Raw genomic sequence first — 13690 nt, 5'->3', positions numbered from 1 at the left:
CCAACCTCCAGCTGTAGGTAGCCAAAGGTTGACCCTGAGAGCACAGTGCAACTCAGTCATGGAAAGAAAGGCGTACATGGTGGATAGTGATTGGAGGAAGCTGAGCCCAACATTAGTGGAACCTCACTTCAGTACTCCAACCCAGCACCAGCCTTTTACTTTGCCAAAACACCCCATAGGAAGTAAATCCCAATGGTGGAGACCCTCTGATACCCTTAGGGTGAGGGATTGCTTAGTGGACCATAAGACAGGGGGTAACGATGCTAGTGAAGGTACTTCCTTATATGGCCAATTAGTCAATATAGGCTTACCTGGACAAGGATAGCCTTATCTCCTTTCGTTTGGGGGGTTTGTGTAGGAAGGTGGAATCTGACTATATGGTTACCCCAACTTTTCTCCTGGTGTTGTGCTGGTTTTTGACTTAGTTGGCCTGGGACCCTGCTATTCAGGGCCCCAGACTATCTGCTTTCTCTATAAAATGGACTCCATGTACTTTAGGTACATACCAGATTGGTTACTAGGTCACCCTTGTGAGCCCCTGTATAATGTACCATAGGTACCCAGGGCATATGTGCCCCCTAGGCCTACCAGGGGCTGCAGCACTTATTGTGCCACCCCTAGTTTGCCTTCCAAACTGACATCACAAGTCTGTTCACTCAGCCTGGTTATGGTGGTGTAATCACCCCTTACTTAGATATAGTATACCTATATCGACCTTATATATAGACACATATGCACCTATAAGTCACTCCTATGGTAGGCCTCGACAATCCTGGAGTCAGAGTAATTGGTTTTATGTGAGAGGGTGCTCTGGCATGAGCTGAGCTCTTCTGCAGCTTTCGGAACCATCTCCTTATAGCTGTTCTATGATATAGCCATACCATATACTCTTAAGTGCATTATAATCCTCGCTGTTAATGCTATCTTTGGTTTGGCTTTATCAAAACATGTCGTGTAAGGTGTGAAACAGTTTGGAATACTACCCCACCCACCAATTCTGGCGGCGGGGGTAGCATTCCACCCTTCTAGAGGGAAAAGATATGTATGTTACTGCTTTACCCGGTTAAAGTTAAAATGTAAATGTAGAGGTACTTGTATAGCGCACGACTACCCGGATGCCTCTCGGTGCTTGTACGAATACCGCTGAGGAACCCTTCCTGGCCTTTCCCTGTGAAGTGCCCACTCCTGGGAACCCCCAAGGTGAAGCCAGGCATCCTAGCGTTGTTGGGGCCGTTGTGGAGATTAAGCAAGCTATTGCCCAGAGTTGCAGAGTGGGACTCATGATTAGAATAGGCACCGCGGCGAGAATTATCAGGTCCGAGGAAATTGAGCCCAAGACCCGCCGAGGCGGGAATTGAACCCTGGTCCCGGGCCAGACTTCTGCATCAGGGTCTGCCGCTCTAATCATTGAGCCACACTTCTCCATTAAACAGAGCCTCAGCATCACAAAATGGATGCTGCTGCCACAGACACGAGTCTGACCTCCTGTTGCTGGGGGAAACTCCAGCAAGGGCAGCCTGGACAATAAGTTTCCTGTCCAGGGAGGTGCCAGCACCTCCCCCCCAAGGGTTTTGTGTATTGGGGCAGGGAGGGCTGCATTCAGTGAATGCATCTAGACACTGCCTGGGGCACACAAAGTGCTCCATGCATAGCCCGGTTCAAACCAGTTGCTGGGGCACTCCAGCCCCAGCTCTGGCGAGAAACTGGACAAAGGGAAAGGGGTGTAACCACCCCCTTCTCAGGTCCACCCATAGGAGGGACCTAGTCAGGTAATCCAGCCCCCATCCTTAGTATAAGTAGAGGAGCTGTGTCCCCAGGACTTCAGATTATCCTGGAAAGAAACTTTGATACAGAACTCTTGGACCTTCGACATTCTATTCTGACTAGAAGATGGAAGACATCTCCCTTGTGGTCAAGGAGTGACCACCCTGTTCAAACAGGCACCATCAGCAACTTTGCCGGTCTGCAGTTTCAAGGCTCCTGCCGGAACCAGAAGACTCTGCGACTCAAGAACTGGACTTCCAGACTTCTCTGACCCCGACCCACATCCACAGCAAAGCTGAGACCGGTGGCGGACACGAGAGACGTGGGACTGGACATCTTGGACATCCTGCATTTTGCTACCTTCACTCCTTTTCTGAAGCCTCAGTAAGTTGTGCATTGGGGTACGAGAAGCCCCAGCCCGAGCATCATTTGAACCGAAGCTCAGGCCCCCACACTCTGCGAGTGTCCCGTGGGCCCCGCCTTTACATTTGTGCTTGACAGGTCTTCCCGGTACATAGCCCGTTGGCTAGTGAGTCCCCTGAAGACGTCATCTTGAATCTAACTTGCGATCCTGGTTGCTCCAGGCTTGCTCCAGCTTCCCTGAAAAGGAGAAGCGCCACAGACCTTGCTGGTGTGCAACAGAGCCAATCTCGACATCCTGCGTGGGTTGCGGTTGCCAAGGTTTGTTGGGTCCAATCTGGATACCGACACCGCAGTCAACTAGATCCTTCGTGGGACAGCTCGAATCCAGCACCTGGTCATCGTCGATGCCTCCTGGACCTTGTGGCTGAAGAGACAAACTCACCTTCTTCACCTTCAAGCACGCAACATCGCCTGGTTCCTTCCTGGCTCCTTCCTGGTCACTGGCTAGTGACCCCGACTCTGTCCCCTCTGCTTTCAGTTTCTTCACATCACCGATCCACCCTTGGATCCACCCGGACACTTTTCCTCTGGTCGCCTGCAGCCCTTCTTTGTAGATCTCCATGGAAAACGACTACGAAACCCAACACGAAAAGACACCTATGCACCCGGCTTCCCTGGGTGAGGTAACACGAGTACTCCGGTGCTGCCGTGGGTATTGACTCTCAAAGTGTCCTAGTTTGAAAGGGTTCCATCCTAGTCCATCCGGAAGTGACCTTAAACAGTAACTTTGTAACTTCTTCGTTTCCCATTATAAGTCAATGGTAACTCGTGACTGTGTTTGTACACTGCACACGTCTCCCGTGGGCCTCCTACTTCCTAACGTTTGGTTGTTCAGTGTAGCCCCAGCGATTCTACAGGCCCTAGGCCTGCTTTCTAACTCTTACGTGGTTCTTTTACCACTTTCTTAGTATATGGTTCGTGAGGCCCCTAGGGCATAACTGTATATGTGCAACTTATCGTATGCTAATTGAGTAACTTGTGATGTACTTTTACCTCTGACCTCATAAAGAGTGCAGAGGGGTAGTGTTTGGAATAAATACATATATCATTTGGTATTCAAGGGATTATAATTGGTAAAACAACTGGCTTCACATGCACTCTGAAGTCTTAGCCTATTGACTGCTGGTCCATGCTACCACTAGGATAGCTTTCTATAAGATTGACTTTACAACCACCATCAATAAGGGTTGATTAGACTGGTGCAAGGTGCCCACTAGAAATAGTGGACATCATATGCCAGGCTAACTTCTCTCATTTAGTATCAACAAAGGCAAAAGGCAGCAGTGGGAATGGCAACTGCACTACCTAGGCTACAAGAGTAATTTGCACTCGTATTGCCCACCTCAGATGGCCAGCTGCCACATGACCACAAATAAATACAGAAGTAAAGGCTGATGAGAGGCAATACACAAGATCAGCAAAAATACACTGCACAAAAAGGAAAGTTAATTTAGTAAGCGTTGTGGGTTTTCGCATTTCACCCTTCACAAGGGGCTTCTTCGGGGCATGGATAAAGTAACAAAAATGTGCAAATGTAATGAATCCAGCGATAGATATGCTTGCAAAGCATCTCTCTTGGTGGACGATGTCGGTAGCGTGTACCCTTGTATCCTTTGTCCAAATATAATAAACGTTGCCTCCAAAGCAAAGGGCGGGAAAGTAACTCCTATGGCACTATTGAGCCTCCAGTGTGACCCTAAACATACTTAAGTCATCCAGGTATCCGAGTTCCTGGCATGCCCGTGTCTGGCAGCAGCAGCATGATGGCTAAAGTCTTTATCTTTCTTACTGCCTGACTTAATTGAAGGGTGTTGCGTTTGAACTAGTTGTAAAAAGGGGAGATGGATGCTAAGTGGTACTTAAAAGGAAGTATGAACAGTTATTCAGGTTAATGTATTTGTAGTTAAAAATTCTTATAAAGAAAAGAAAAACACTTTTTTAAGAAAGTATTTTTCCAGGAAAAGGAGACAGCAAATATACTAGAGAACATTAAAAAAGGGAAGAATTAATCAAAGATAATGAACAACATCCTTCCAGTAGTTAACAAAAATGTGACCTTGGTGAGAACGGTTGACGATGCATAAGTAGAGGGTGTCGCCAAAGTGCATGCAGGGATGCATATTTTGTGTCCATGCAGGCTTTAAAACTGATAGTTTTCCTTGGGAGAAGCGTTTTGCAGTCGTCAATAAATCATCCATTTGTTAAGCGCTGCTACTCACCCATGAGGATCTCAAGGCGCTGGGGGAGGGGGGAGTTCGCAGGTTCCAGGTTTTGAGGTTTTTTGTGAAGATTGGGAGAGATGTTGTCTGTCTGATGTGGAGAGGGAAGGCGTTCCAGGCTTTGGCCACGAGGAAGGAGACGGAGCGGCCACCTGCTCTGGTCTCTCTGGTGTGGTGGACCACGGCGTAGGAGAACTGGGCTGATCATAGGGTACTTTGGGTTGCGTGGAATTTGAGTTGGCTGTTCAGGTATGCTGGTCCGGTGTCATGGAGGGCCTTGTGAGCAAGGGTGAGCATCTTGAAGGTGACTCTAGCTTCGATGGGGAGCCAGTGGAGTGTGCGCAGGTGCTGGGAGATGTGGCAGTGTCTTGGCAGGTTGATGACCAGTCTTGCGGCGGCGTTCTGGATGTTCTGTAGCTTGCGTGTGAGGTTTTTGTTTGTTCTGGCGTAGTGCGTTGCCATAGTCAAGTCTGCTGGTGACCAGGGCGTGAGTGACGATCTTTCTGTGTTTGAGGGGGATCCATTCGAAGGTCTTGCGTAGGAGGCGGAGGGTGTGGAAGCAGAAGGACGAGATGGTGCTGATCTGGCTGTCCATTTTGAGTTCGGAGTCCAGGATGATTCCCAGGTTGAGTGCGTGGTCCGTGGGGGTGGGCGGGCTTCTGAGAGAGGGGGGCCACCAGGTGTCGTTCCAGGCATTGGGTTGTGGACCCATGATGAGAACTTCTGTTTTGTTGGTGTTTAGTTGAAGGCAGCTATTTTTCATTCATTTGGCGACGGCTTCCATGCCTTCTCGAAAATTGTGTCTGGCGGTGTTGGGTTTGTTGGATAGGGAGAGGATGAGTTGACATGACATGACACAATGTTGAGTCCGTAGGTTCTGACGATGGGGGCGAGCGGAGCCATGTAGACGCTGAAGAGAGTAGGGCTGAGGGATGACCCCTGGGGGACTCCGCAGGTGGTTGGTGTAGGGTCCGAGAGGAAAGAGGGAAACTGACCCTCTGCATTCTGCCAGAGAGGAAGGAGCGGATCCAGTTGAGGGCCTTGTCTTGGATCCCTGCATCATGGAGTTTTCATATTAGGGTGCTGTGAGAGACTGTGTCAAAAGCCGCTGAGAGGTCGAGAAGGATGATGGCTGCTGTTTCTCCTTTGTCCAGTAAGGTGCGGATGTCGTCTGTTGCAGCGAGGAGGGTGGTTTCCGTGCTTTGTTTTTTTCTGAAACCAGATTGGGAGGAGTCGAGGATGTTGTGCTCTTCAATGAATGTGGTAAGTTGGCTGTTGATGGCTTTCTCAATGACTTTAGCTGGGAACGGGAGCAGGGAGGTAGGTCTGTAGTTTTTGAGGTCGGTGGGGTTCGCCGAGGCTTTCTTCAGGAGGGGGTTGATCTCGGCGTGTTTCCAGTCGTCGGGGAACAAGGCGGTTGCCAGAGAGCGGTTGATGGTGTGGCAGAGCATGAAAATATGGTGGGGGCAGAGGTCCGTGGATTGAGTTCTTCGTCTTCAGTGTGTCTTTGGTGGTGAGGGCTGTCCAGTTGTTGATGGCTGGCTTCAGGGTGTCGGGGTGGTTGGTGAGGGTTCGGTGTGTTGGTTGTCTTCGTCAATGTTGTCGTAGATGCTCTTGATTTTGTGATGGAAAAAGGTGCTGAGTTTGTCGCAAAGGTCTTGTGAGGGTGGGATGTCGGTGGACTCGCTGGTAGGTTGGGCGAACTCTTTGATGATGTTGAAGAGTTTGTTGCATCCTGATCATATTATTCCCTGCTGCTCAGCCTGAGTATGTATGATGTCATTGGAATGTTACTGTGTGCATGATTTGAATGTGTGGTCAGTTTGATTGTGTGGGCTGAGCAGCTGGATGCTGCTCCCGGTGGGGCCTGATTCCTACTCCTATAACTTCCTTTTATCTAATTATAAATAATAAATACCACCTTAAGGATACCTACGTCTACAGGAATTTATTCATTGTAAATTACACCAACAACATGCAATAATGGCGACGATAGAGAAAGAACTACGCGTAAAGGAACTAAATTTACAATTTACAACTACAAGATATGAAGAAAAGAATTTATATAAAGACAAGCAACGCTTTTTGATGCCCCACCGGTGTCATGACACAGCTGACAGCCTACAGGAAACATCTATAAAGGTATGTTTCAAGCGTTGGACTTGGTGGAGCTCTTTGAATTTTAAAATGGCGAATTTATTAGCAAGAGCGTCAAAATTTCAAGTTATGACAAGTGTCAGAGTAAAACGGTGGAAAACTTAAATATATTTCGTGCTATGGTGTTCAGAACCAAACTTAAATGACTATCTATTTTTGTAAGGGCAAAGATGTGAACTTTTAAGCATTTTATTTGAGGCAGCTGCTTTCATTTTGTCTATAACATGTGAAGATAATTGTGACAGAAATCTGGACAATTTAAAAGTAAATTGCAGCTGTGAAACAAATGAGCGCTGTGTTCATGGAAAGATAACTGCCTTTTAATTCATTATCTACAAGCTTGTGTACACGCTGCGAATTTCTTTCCACTCTGAAGCTTCCGCTTTTCTTTATAACCGGAAATTAATTTGAGCAGTGTTTAAGAGATAATTGTCTGCCAGAGCCATCAACCTAACAGATGCCAGCGCGCTAAACTCAACGGAGCTGTAACATTCAATGTAATTACTTCGTTTGTCATTTGAAACTCTGACACTCACCGTCCTGTTTGGGATGACGGTAAAGTTGTCAGTTGGTTTCCAGAGATCCTTGCCTTTCCCCTGCTTCACGCTGTATGATGACGTCTTCAGAGTGTCCCGAGGAGTTGGCGAAGGGGAGCTCTCCTCGTGTTCTATTTCCGTGATCTCAGCCTATGACTCACCGCCTTTATTTCAACACTTCTTCTCAGCCTATGAGTCATTGCCTTTCATCCAGTGCATTTTCATTGTGAGCCATCGGGGCGAAGACATGACAGTGTGAAGGTTGCTGCGTGCCATCATCATTTTCCAAGAGTTTTCCGATGTAAAAGACAATTAATACGCTAATGAGTCATAGATCGAGCCTTTCATTTCCAACAGCGTTTCTGACATGAAGTTTTTCCTTATCTGGGTGTCTACTTTCGTTTTCATCATCGTGTCACAGCGATTGACACGCTATGCTAATCTAAACCCTGCAAGTACCTGAGATATTTTCATTTATTTTTCAAGAGACAAGGTACTATTAATATTCAAGCCTCGCAATTCATTACAATTAATATGACAACGGTGACTACTTTTATTATTTTAAATTCTTATTTTCCATCAGTCACAGTTATATAAACATTAATGTACATGTTATGTTCTAGTGATTTATGAAACAGTTAATTACTGCAATTGAGAAATTGGTTTTTTGGTTAATTTGAATTCAGAATGATTTATTTATTTATATACAGCTTGGATAGTTGAGTACTGAAATTGATGAATTAGTTTATTTATATTATTTTATTTAATGCTTGATTTTAAGAGTCAGGTTTACTATGCTGAGTTCTAACAAAGTTTAAATTTATTAATGTAAATGAACCACATTAGTGCTCAATTAATTTGAGGTGTTCATTAAGTTATTGTAATTTATTGATGAACCACTTAATTAATAGTGCTCTATTATAAAAATAGAGGAGTTCACAATTTACTGCAAGTTATTGAAATTTATTGATGAACCACTTAATTAATAGTGCTCTATTATAAAAAATAGAGGAGTTCACAATTTACTGCAAAATAGTGCAAAGTCTACATATATTACTTAAACATTGAGGAGTTCAATGTGTATAAAATTTTATTGTGGAGCCACATAAGTGCTCATAGATTGAGGTGCTCCTATATTTACAGTAGTCTAAATTCTCCAGTTGGAATTTTATGATGCATAAGTTGCGGAGCCACATACGTGCTCATAGATTGAGGTGCTCCTATATTTACAGAAGTTTAGTTCTCCAATTGGAATTATATGATACATATATTACGGAGCCACATACGTGCTCATGGTTTGAGATGCTCCATTTTCCTCAGTTATGTTTATTATATGAGGCAACAGAGTCCTCAGTTAAAATTATTCTCGTTTTTATTATTGAACCACACAAGTGCTCTTTTCAATAAGAGGTGTTCAATTGCAGAGAGTTGTTAGGAAACCATATACCCATGCATTAGGTGTTATGCGTAATTTTCATTATACTTAATATAAAAGTGTTTGAATAACGTGATAACTCCTACGTCCTAAAAATGTTATTCTATAGGGACGTCACCTTGTTTAATTTATTTCCCTTTTGTTGCTGTTCATGACAGTCTGGCCAATTGCCGTGATTAGTGATAAGTTGGGTTTTTTATTTGTAATGAGGAATGGTAGTATATGATTACTCTCTGGTTTTATACGAGAAGATATCATTCCAATATTCATCTTTCGTAATGATATAATATTATTTCATGATATTACTTATAATTAGTCATCAAATTTTTGATTACTAAATTCATGAAATAATTTCACAGTTATTCATTTATATGTACTGCTAATTAGTAATCCTGATATGATATAATTTCACAGTTATTCATTCTCTATGTATTGCTAATTAGTAATCCTGATTTTACCACCATCAGGACATATTGTAATTAATTTCACTTTCTCTCTTTTATTTTCATTGTTATAAAAGAGGGAGATGTGTTGCATCCTGATCATATTATTCCCTGCTGCTCAGCCTGAGTATGTATGATGTCATTGGAATGTTACTGTGTGCATGATTTGAATGTGTGGTCAGTTTGATTGTGTGGGCTGAGCAGCTGGATGCTGCTCCCGGTGGGGCCTGATTCCTACTCCTATAACTTCCTTTTATCTAATTATAAATAATAAATACCACCTTAAGGATACCTACGTCTACAGGAATTTATTCATTGTAAATTACATCAACAACATGCAATAGAGTTCTTTGCTGTTCTGTGCTTAGGTGGAGATTCTGTCTTAAATGGCTTTTTTCGCGTTTATTTGATGAGTTAGTGGTGGACTTTGGTGGCGGCTCTGAAGTTGCTGTGGCCTTCTGTGGATTTGGTGTTCCTCCAGTCCTTTTCGAGGCGGGGGCAAATGCGTCTGGGCTCTCGAAATTCGGTGGTAAACCATCTATCTATTTTTCTTGGCGTGGGTGTTGTTGTTTTTCTTAAGGGGGGCTAAGGTGTTTGCGCTGTTGGTGATCCATCTGTGTAGGGTTCAGGCTGCGGCGTGGGGTCGTCGTTTTCCGGGACGGTAGGTGTGGAGTTGCTGAGTGATGAGGTTAGCTGGTCGTCTGTGATTCTGGTCCAATTTCTTTGTGGGAGCAGGTGCTGGTGTCTGTGGATGGTGGGTGTTCTGAAGGTGAAGTGGACGCATGGATGGTCAGTCCATAGGAGTTCCGTGGTGTGGCTGAAGGTGATGGAGTTTCCTGTTGTGAAGAGGGGGTCAAGGGTGTGTCCTGCTGAGTGCATGGGTTCGGTCACGATCTAGCGGTGTCCAATGTTGTGGAGGTTTTCCAGGAGGGATGTGGTGCTGGGGTCCAGATGGTTGTCGAGGTGGAAGTTGAGGTCTCCCAGCAGGGTGTAGTTGGTAGATGCGATGGCCTGCCGGGAGATGTGTCCCTGATGGATTCTGCAGAATGTCCACGGGGTCCAGGGGGTCGGTAGATGAGGGTTCCTCGGAGGGTGGTGGTGGGGCTGGCCAGTATCTTGAAATGAAGGTGTTCCATCAGGTCTATGGGCTTGTCGGGGAGTGTGCTCAGGCGGGGGGTGGATTAGTGGACGATAGCGATTCCTCTTAGTGGGCGTTTGGGGCGGTCCGTCCAGTAGATCTTGTATCCTTGGGTGAAGGCAATGGCGATGTCTGGTGCCGAGGAGGTGTTGGTCCAGGTTTCGGTGAAGAATGCTAAGTCCGGGGTGGTGCTGTCAAGGAGGTCCCAGATTTCGGTGGCGTGTTTGTGGAGGGATCGGACGTTGAGGAGGATGCATTGCAGGGTCTTTGGTTAGGGTGTGTTCTTGCGGGTGGGGTGCGCTGGGTCCGTGGTCTTGGCGGTGCAGCAGGTGTGCTGGCAGCGGTGACAGCAGAAGGGTCCATGGGTGTCAGCCGGTGACGCTAGCTTGCAGTTGTTGTTGTTGCCTGGGTTGTGGGCGTGGAGTGTCACCGGGTCGTAGCGTTGGCGGTGCGGAGATCCAGGATTCCTGGCAATGGTCACGGACGGGTCGCGGACGGGTGCAGACGGGCTTTCCTTTTGCGCTCCTTCAGCGCGTCAACGGTGCAGCCGCGCAGCCGCTGCCATTAAGAAGGTGTAAGGGAGGGCTGGACAGCTGGGAGGGTGGAGCGGAGAGGGGAGCAGGATTGGTCGAGCTGGTCATGCTGGGGGGGAGGGGCCGCGGGAGCAGCAGCGGCGGGGAAAAACAGGCAGGAAAGGAGAAATAAGGGGGGAAAAGGAGAAAAAGAGTGAAATAAGGCAGAAAGCAGAAAAAAGCACAGAAAGCAGAAAAGGGCAGAAACATCCTGAAAAAGGGTGAAAAACTAGTGAAAAAGGAAGAGGACAGCGGAGCATTAAGTTTATGCTTCTTTGCGGAGGTATTCATTGGCCTCATCTCCTCCAACCCCTCGGTGGAAGACGCACAATTTTTGGAGGTAATGACTCATCACTGTGCTTCCAGTAACGTAGGAATGGTTTTATGTACAACACCCCAGTGAGAAGTATGTTTATACTCTGTTTTTCAGGAATTTTATGAAAACAATAGGGGTGCGCAACGAAGAGTGAGGTTGCTGATACCGATTTAATTTGCTTTACAAAGGATACCCATAGTTGGAGGTAATGATTTCCCTTTCAATTTCAACAGTCTTGGAATGCATCTTTCATTAATGAGGAGCAGATATATAAATGGCTATTTTTTAATTACCCCTTACGGAACTCTTCCAAACAATAGAGGTTTTTCAGCCGTTCCACATCTGATTACTAATGGGTAACTGCAGTGGGTAAGTCAAACATATCCTGAAGGCATAACAGGTATGTGCAAATTCTCTTGGCTTCGCCGAGATGAAGAGATAGCACGGCCTAGATCTTCCTGTGCTCCGAATTGGGACTGTTAAAAGTATGCATGTGAGAGATGGGAGGGGGGTCTGTTCATTGATCTCCCCTGCTTGATCATATAAGTGAATGGTTGAAGGACTATGTGTCATATCACCAGAATGTTGATAAATTGTTTTTGTAGACGCCAATCACTGGTTAACTACCTTTTTTTAAAGCTGTTTGTAATCTATTTTTAATTTGTTTTTATTTTTTATGTTTTTGTCTATGTGATGGTGTGTAGACTTGAAACATTGTTTACGGGGAGATATTGACTTTTGTCTTGAAGAAGGTGGCGCTCAAGCGTCAACATCCACCGAAACGCGTCAACGCTTTTGTCAACAGGCTTACTGTAGACTGTAAAAGGCATCTGACAATATTGTTATACTTTGGCAAAAAATCTAATGTGCTAAAATGAAGTTTGGTCTGATGTGTTAGCCTGTTTTTATGACTAGAAACTATTTTTCTTGCAGGTTCTCTCATTGGTGTATATTTTTGTATTTTTAATATTGTGGACAACAGCTGTCCTTGCTGGTTTTTATTGTGTCTGTATTGTGTTATTTTGTCTTTTATAGTTCAATAAGATACCTATGTACTGATTGAGCACTTGACCTTTGATGGTGTTGATATTGTGTTCTGATGATGTGACAGAGAATTTGAGCGCATGTGGTGTAGTTCTGCTTTCAAAGTACACTAAAAGGGGAACTCTCTTTTGACTCTGGCTTAATTACATTTCAAGCAGGTATCTGGTGTGGCATTATACATGTTATGTAATCTAGCAGAAGTCAGATAAGGACATTAAAATTATCCACACTGTGTACACATGAAACGGGCATGACAGAAAACAATTTGGGATATGATTATGTTATTTTCTAATAAGCCTCTAAGAATCGCTCCCTACGTCCTGTTACCGACAATTTTGCAACAACACCGATTACTATTCCGACATTAATAGCACTGATGTAGATGGGTTTTCACATGTGGTCCAATTCCTTGCCGAGGAGGGTATTTAGCAAATTATGCGGACTAAACTCTTGAAATCCTGCTCTCCTAGATTATGTTGTTCTTGTGATCTTCGCCAAACCTACATTACCTGTTACCAGAAAAGGGACAGTGTCTCAGAAAGCTATGGGGTCAATGGGTGGCTACCAAGGTTACGGTGTATAAGTTGTTTGACCCTGTGGTACAATTGAATGCCCAGGTTTTTGAAGGCACATTTTTCTTAGGCCAGAGAGGACATATCCGCCTTCATCAATACAATGTCCATGGCTCAATGCAAAGGATATAAACTAAAAATTCACATAGTTTCATTTAACGTTCATAATCCTCAACTTGAACATTCTGATGCCAGAGGGGACAGATCCACCTTCATCAATACAATGTCCATGGCTCAATGCAAAGGATATACAAAACAAATTCACATAGTTTCAGTTAACTTTCATAATCCTTAACTTGAACATTCTGATGTTGGTCATGATTACTACAATCACTAAAGGCAGAATGTCTTTTTATTAATTGCCCACCAAAAATACGTCTCAGCACAACATTACAATATATCTCCACAAACATCTACTGAAATGCAATACCTTCCTATAAATGTAACAAACTTAGGTTTGGAAAGTCTCTTTATAGCTCACCTTGGATTGATTTCTTCAATGATACAAGTAGGGTATCAAACAACTTCTGAATGAAATCATCAATCACACTCTTCACAGGGTTACAATTAACAGTGATGCAGTCCACCTTGATGGTGCTGAAAAAGTAAGTGGATTGATTAAATACTATGGTGCTTAAATAGGAAATCAATAGACAAAACAAATATATTTGTACTGTCGTTTTACCATTCTAACTGCTTTGCTAATCAGTTTGAGACCAAGTGTTACCAATGCCCGGGGCTAACTAGATACAGCAGCATTAAACCGGATTGATATTCAAATTCAAAGATTTTATCGCCAATGTGGCACCTCTTTAAGCATAATTCTATAACATTCAGTTTTTAGGACAATCTGGTGGCATTTCATAAATTACATATTGAATGTACTGAAATAGCTGAGCTATGATATTTCAGATTGTCTGATATTTCACCTGAAATGTGATGAAATAAGCTTTACACATTAACACATTTTACTGCAAAATGAAACCTGTATGTTTCAAGAAGCTAAGCTTCTCAAAGTCTGAAAAATTGTTAAGACCTGCTCACTCCGCTTTACTAGTCCTGCCTATTAAT

The 13690-nt window shown here is 44.4% G+C and overlaps 1 protein-coding gene across 2 annotated transcripts in view; it reads right to left on the bottom strand.

Annotated features, from left to right (window-relative positions):
• DYNC2H1 (dynein cytoplasmic 2 heavy chain 1) overlaps nt 1–13690 on the bottom strand; it is a 1763151-nt gene that overhangs the window by 1444731 nt on the left and 304730 nt on the right. For both annotated transcript variants that reach the window (XM_078657019.1, XM_078657020.1), the window contains exon 19: nt 13101–13216. In XM_078657019.1, the coding sequence (XP_078513145.1) occupies nt 13101–13216 (116 nt within the window). The remainder of the gene's footprint in view (nt 1–13100; nt 13217–13690) is intronic.

This window comes from Lissotriton helveticus, chromosome 8 (assembly GCF_964261635.1).
Source record: "Lissotriton helveticus chromosome 8, aLisHel1.1, whole genome shotgun sequence".
NCBI classification, from domain to species: domain Eukaryota; kingdom Metazoa; phylum Chordata; class Amphibia; order Caudata; family Salamandridae; genus Lissotriton; species Lissotriton helveticus.
Note: the sequence above shows the minus strand (reverse complement) of the source record. Positions and strands in the feature narration are given on the sequence as shown.